Source organism: Triticum aestivum, chromosome 3B (genome assembly GCF_018294505.1).
Source record: "Triticum aestivum cultivar Chinese Spring chromosome 3B, IWGSC CS RefSeq v2.1, whole genome shotgun sequence".
In the NCBI taxonomy this organism is placed as follows: domain Eukaryota; kingdom Viridiplantae; phylum Streptophyta; class Magnoliopsida; order Poales; family Poaceae; genus Triticum; species Triticum aestivum.
The window spans coordinates 779,088,083-779,094,618 of NC_057801.1; the positions used below are offsets into that span (position 1 = coordinate 779,088,083).

At 55.3% G+C, this 6,536-nt stretch overlaps 1 protein-coding gene across 1 annotated transcript; it reads left to right on the top strand.

Moving 5' to 3' along the window:
- Positions 1-3,482: 3,482 nt before the first annotated feature.
- On the top strand, positions 3,483-4,863 carry LOC123066531 (serpin-Z1-like). The gene is made up of 2 exons (XM_044489591.1): positions 3,483-3,935; positions 4,009-4,863. The coding sequence occupies exons 1-2, from the start codon at positions 3,525-3,527 to the stop codon at positions 4,822-4,824; spliced, it is 1,227 nt and encodes a 408-aa protein (XP_044345526.1). The 5' UTR covers positions 3,483-3,524; the 3' UTR covers positions 4,825-4,863.
- The last annotated feature ends 1,673 nt before the right edge of the window (positions 4,864-6,536 follow it).

A 6,536-nucleotide genomic window follows, 5' to 3' on the forward strand; every position in this document is an offset into this window, starting at 1 on the left:
AAGGCAGACTGCTCTTTGGAGATGATATCGGGGAGAAATAATTTCAGCCGGTTAGCTAAGACCTTTGACGCAATCTTATAGATTACGTTACAGAGACTTATAGGGCGAAATTGTCCTAAAACTTTTGGACTAGAGATCTTGGGAATTAATACGATGAACGTGTTGTTTATCTCCTCCGGGGAATCAGCTCCATCAAGCACTCGGATGATCATCCTAGTAACCTCATCACCACACAAATCCCAGAGTTTTTGGAAAAAATGCGCGGGAAAACCGTCTGGGCCAGGTGCCTTGGTTGGGAACATCTGAAATAGGGCCTCTTTAACCTCCTCCCTGCTATAATCTGCGTTAAGACGAGCATTCATATTTCCATCCATACGAACAAGGATGTGAGATAAAACTTCCACCATACCAATAGTGCCCTCCGACGAATACAAATTTTCATAAAACTCTGTGGCCATACCTGCCAGCTCGCTCGGGTCAGTGCACACCATTCCATCAGTTCGTTCTAGTTGGACGATCCTGTTTTTTGCCCGACGAGCACTTGCTTTCCGCTGAAAAAATTTCGTGTTGCTATCTCCTTCAGCCAGCCACATAATCCGAGAGCGTTGTTTTGCCATGATCTCCTCTCTATACGATAGATCAATCAAGCGATCCATAACCTTTGCCTCTTCCTGTCCAGGGCCCGTCCGCAATGGATCAGCTCTAAGCTCAGCAAGCTGGCGACGCAACTCCCTCATCTCCTGCCGTACGGATCCAAAGGTCCTCTTGCTCCACCTTATCACTGAGGCTGAAACATTGTTCAGCTTATTCGCCAAGTCAGCTAGGTTTGACGCCGGGCCGTTTCCATTCCAAGCTTCGTCTACCGCGTCGCGAAAGCGGTCGTCTGTCTCCCAAGCACACTCGTACCAGAATGGTTTCCTCCCAACCATCCATTGGCTACCCATCTCTATGTCCGTCCTGAGTAGGATCGGACAGTGATCGCTCTTGGCTGCTGTCAGGTGTTCTAGTGTTGCAAAAGGGAAAAGTAAGGACCAGCTCGGCGAGGCCAGCGCTCGGTCTAGCCGGACCCTGCAGTATTGACCACCTGAAACTCGCTTTTCAAAGGTCCAGTCAAGACCCAAATATCCAATATCCGCCAAGCCACAAACATCCACCGCATCTCTGAACCCATCCATTTGTGCACTATCCCGTGTGTTCGGTCCCATCTGTTCCTCCTGGCGAAGTATTTCATTGAAGTCGCCGATGCATAGCCACGGCAGGGTACTCTCCCCCCTCAGCCTCTTCATAGTTTCCCAAGTTTTATACCTCATGCTCCTGTTCGCCTCCCCATAAAAACATGTGAGCCTCCACTACTCCGAACCAGGGCTCGACACCCAGGAGTCAATGTGATACTGCGAAAAGTTTTTTATTACAAGATTAGCATCTGACTTCCAAAAATACAAAGACCTCCACTCCTTCCACTACTAGCTACTGCAAAACTATTTTGAAAACCTAACGCCGCCGCCAAACCCTCCACTCGATTCTTTGCAATCTACGTCTCCACAACACAAAGGACCGACGGCGCACTATCCTCCACTAGAGCTCGAAGCTCGTTAACTGTCGCAGGGTCGCCAATACCGCGACAGTTCCAACATAAGGTCCGCATCAGGCTTGGCGGTCCTCCTCTAGGGAGGCCGCCTTGTCCATAAGCTCCATATCTTCGCCCTCTTCACCCTCCTGTCTCCTATTCTTCCCGATGTGAATCTTCTCCGGCGTAGTGACCACTGTATTGATCGGCGTAGACGATGACGCCCCTTCTATCAGCATAACGGTGTTCGCAACCTTGCCTACCAGAGAGAGTTGTTGCCCTCTAATATTTATTGAACCATCAGCCGCCACTAATCGTTTCCGAGCTCCCTTCTCTCCTTCCTCCCCCATATTCTCCCTTCTCGCCTGCACCTCCATCTGCTGCGGCCCGTGCGTATACATTCCTCCCACATCTCCCCTTCCCCGACCCCCTGGAGGGCCTCTACCACCTCGTCCCCTTGCTCCTCTTCCACCATCGCCTCCGCGGCCTCTCCCATTGTCTCCTCTTCCTGCACCTCCGTATGGTTGAGCCGCTGGCATCTCCGGCTCCCACAACAGCCACTCACCCCACTCGAACGACTCGGGATCATGTACACCGTCGCCACACTCATCAGCCAAGTGACCCATTCGGCCACAGGCAAAGCAGAAATCTGGAAGCTTTTCATAGTACACACTGAACTTTTTGTGTTCCTTTAGGGTGATTGGAACAAACCTGACCAAAGGCTCATTAACATCAACAAAAACTCTGGCTCGTAGCGTGCTTGACGGATTTATTCTTCCCTCATTCACGACAATAGTAAACGGAGGATCTCCCACCTTTGCAGCTACCTTCTCCGCCAACTCCCTTCTTCTAGTAAGGCCATCAGGCAGACCCTTCACACGAGCCCACAACGGTACCTTGTTTAGTTTATAGCCCTTGACATCTGAAAATCCGTCATACTCCTGGATCACCACAGGCGCCCGTCGGAACAGCCACGACCCTCCCTCCATGATCTTCCTCCAATCTCCCAAGCAGTGGCACTGAATAAGGAACAAATTGGGCCCCTTGATATTGAAAGTCACGCCCTGCGCCGCGGACCATGCATTACGCATCTGCGTCAAGAGCGCCGCATGACTGAACGGCTTAGTCGTATGAACCCGGAACAAGGCTAACCAGCGAACATCTTTGATCAAATCTTCCACCTCCTCTGAGAAATCCAGATCCTCCTCTTCCTTCCCATGCAACTTCATCCCGGCGAACTGATCCTCAAGATCAGGCCCCGGCCCAAAGTACGAACCATGCTCATCCTCCCCTCCACCAGATGCACTCCTCCTTGCCTGCGAGCTGTGACTCCCCCCATCTGCCATCGAGTTGTTTTGGCTTCCATCTTCCCTGACCCCATCATGATCTCCAGATCCGGTCGCCCCCTCAAGCCCTAACCCTACTTCCGCCTCCGTCTCTTCCCCCTGCCCCCCTGTCATCTGACGCGTTGGATCCGCCATGCAAGCGTGCGTGCGCTGCGAGAAGTGGTAGATCTCACCGGCGACCGGAGGGAACCGGCGATCGGCGAGAGTTTACATGGACTCTGGCGAGGATCGCCAGAGGAGCGGTGGAACCCTATAAACTAGGGGAAAACCTAGAAACGTTTACTTGGAATAACTGGACTGGTGCTATGTGCTCTCCCACTTTAGAAGACCGCCGGAAACATGCCATAAGCCCATAAGGTTGGAGCGGGACGTTGTAGTTCATCGTCATTATGTAACGTGATATCTACATACATCAGAATATGGCTAAACGCAGGACGAAACATACTCAAAATCGAAGTGCATCCATAGCGTGGTATGGATGCGACACCCCGTGCGTCCAACGTACGCGCCACCTCTCCCTACAAAACCCAGAACCCAAAAACCCCACGCCTCGACCCGCACCACCAGCACCAAGAAACCGCGAGACCCACGCCCGTGGCAGGCAGGCAGCCATGGAGCCGGAGGTCGCGGAGGCCGCCCGTGGCGAGGCTGCATTCTCAATACGCGCGCTCCACCACATCGCCCTCGCGGCCGGCGCTAGCGCCAGCAGCAAAAACATTGCCGTGTCCCCGGTCTCCATCCACGCCGCGGTGATGCTCCTTGGTACGGCTGCCCGCGGCGCCACGCTCGACGAGATCGTCGCCTTCCTCGGCCCCGCCGGCGGCCGCGCCCACGCACTGCTCGCGTCGGATGTCGCCCTACGCGTGCTCGCCCACAGCGCCGGCGATCACGGCGGGCCGAAGGTGCGGTTCGCCAACAGTGTCTGGGTCGACGCCGCGTCAGCACGCCTCAAGGCCGACTACGCCGGCGTTGTCGCCGACCAGTTCCGCGCCCAAGCGTACGCAGCGTCCTTCACAACAAAGGTAAATTATCTTCTGTCTTCTCTCCCATGCCTATGAGCTCGCCTGAGTTCATTGATAAACTTTGTTTTTCCAGCCGGAGGAAGCGAGGCGGGACATCAACCGGTGGGTCCAGGCTGCGACGGCAGGGCGGATCAAGGGCTTCCTGCCACAGGGCTCCGTCGGCGCCGGCACGCGGGTCATCCTCGCGAACGCGCTCTACTTCAAGGGCGTCTGGGAGAGCAAGTTCGACGCCCGGCTCACGCAGCAACACAGATTCTACCTGCTCAACGGCGGCCATGTCCGCGTGCCGTTCATGTCGAGTGGCGAGAGCCAGCACATCGCCTGCTGCCCCGAGTGGAAGGTCCTGAAACTTCATTACGCGCCCGGCCGCCGCGGTGTCGAGCACCTGCGGCGGCACTTCGCCATGTACGTCTACCTCCCGAACGAGCTCCACGGCCTGCCGAGCATGGTGCGGAAGCTGGCCTCCAGCCCGGAGCTGCTCGAGGCGGGCTCCATGGACCTGAGAGACATGGTCCCCGTGCGCGACTTCCGGCTGCCAAAGTTCACCGTGTCGTACAAGACGGAGGCGACGGGGCTGCTGCAGGGCCTCGGGCTGCGCCTGCCGTTCGACGACGACGCCGCCGACTTCTCGGAGATGCTGGAGGACTCCAAGGGGTCCCTCGTCGTGTCCAACGTCTACCACCAGTCCCTGGTGGAGGTGAACGAGGAAGGGACCGAAGCGGCCGCGACGACCGCGGTAACCAGTATGACTTTTACCTGTCCCGCGGTGATGAGCAGGCCGGTCAAATACGTGGACTTCGTCGCCGACCACCCTTTCATGTTCTTGACCAAGGAGGAGCTCACCGGCGTCGTGGTGTTCGCCGGTCTAGTTCTGGATCCTTCGTCGTGATTCCGATGCTGGCTCGTATTAGCCCGCGTGTCTTTGCCTTGTAACCGCGGTGACTTGCACTATATATATGTACTTATGGTGCCCTGACTATGGTAACTAAGTACATTATCTTATCTTGATTATTTTTTTGAGTAAAAAGTTTGATTTGGTGAAATTTGTTTTGAGCGGAACTTGTCCTTGTTGAAAATAATTTGGAAAACGTTTTAAATAAGTCGGAAGATTTCTTGTCTTTTATCAAACCTGCGCGTCCGGCGCCGTCCGATCCCACACGATCGTGTGGCACCACCGCGCTGCATGTTACAATCAGAGCATGTTACAATCCCACGAAGAACAGTGAGGCTTCACCAGTCCTACATGAGATAGTGACATGCTCTGATGCGTACTGCAAGGTGGAGATGCAGGGACGCCAACACGCTGCCGTGCTGCGGTGCATGCGCAAGGCAGAGCTGCGGATGCAGCCGTGCTACGAGCTACGAGCAGCACTCTATCGAGCCGGCGATTCTGCAATGACGTACGAAGAAGCACGATGGCGAAATGCTGCAAGGTCAATGGTGGGTACGGCACGGGAAGCAACGGTGCTGCAACGAGGGGAGTTGCATCGGTAGTCGGCCATGAGCCGCTGCAGCAACGCCAGCGAGGTGATGTTGCAAGCCGATGCTGTGATGGCGCCGCCATGCTCCAGTGGCATCTCGGCTACGACGACGGCTCAACTTCGGCGACATTTTGCTACATGGCTCAGGCTGCTCCGGGCTCCTACGATGCTGCAAGCCAGTGCTGCAGCGGAGCCGCCGTGCTGGGAGTCTGCCGGTGCTACGATGGCGCCGCCCTGCTGCGAGTCCACATCGTACTGGTCGTGGTGGGCCGCCGTGCTGCGAGTTGTTCTGTGCTATGGTCGTGGTGGCGTAGAGAAGACAGCGGAAGGAGACCATACTGCGTTGACTTTCATCGATGGTAAAGACGCCCACATCATACGGTCCAGGAGGTGGATGTTGTTCGATTTTTCTACATCCTGGTGGCGCCGTGATTTTGCTAGGTAACTACACATAACACATGTGATGGTATAAATACTAGAAGACCATCTTCCTCAATGATGATGGTGGTCGAGTCAAGGTTGCTAATGTTGAGAGTAGTGTCGCTGACGCCGCCGTCTTCTTCGAAGCATGCTATCGCAGCATCATCGAAGCAGCCGGGCCGCCATTGCCAGACCACTGCGGCCATCGTATCATCATCGGAGCAGCCATGCTTGTCATTGCAACACGACCGTGGTCGTGAAACACGTCGCCACAGCATCGTCGAAGATGTATGGCGTAGCATCGTCGTGGTTGTTGAAGTACGACGTCTTGGTCGTCGAACCATGTTGTCACAACATCACCATGGCCGTCGAAGCACAACACCGGCGTTAGAAGCATGTTGTTGCGCCATCCTCGTGGTCGTCGAAGCACATCTCGTAGCATCACCGCGGCCGTCGAAGTATGCCATTGAAGCATTGTCGCGGCCGTCGAAGCACACCACGGCTGTTCAAAGCATGTCATCATGCCAACGCCGTGGCCGTCGCAGCTTCATCGAAGCAGCCAGGATGACGTCGCGGCGGTCATTGCAGCACACCTCGTAGCATCACCATGGCTGTCGAAGCATGTCGTTGATGCATTGTTGTGGCCACCGAAGCATACCATGGGTGTTCGAGCATGTTGTCGTGCCCACGTCACGCCCGT

Bases quoted from the DNA above. Each gene is read 5' to 3' on its own strand.
- LOC123066531 (XM_044489591.1), top strand. From the start codon at position 3,525: ATGGAGCCGGAGGTCGCGGAGGCCGCCCGTGGCGAGGCTGCATTCTCA. The intron at 3,936-4,008 runs GTAAATTATCTT...TTGTTTTTCCAG, and splicing joins CAGCGTCCTTCACAACAAAG to CCGGAGGAAGCGAGGCGGGA.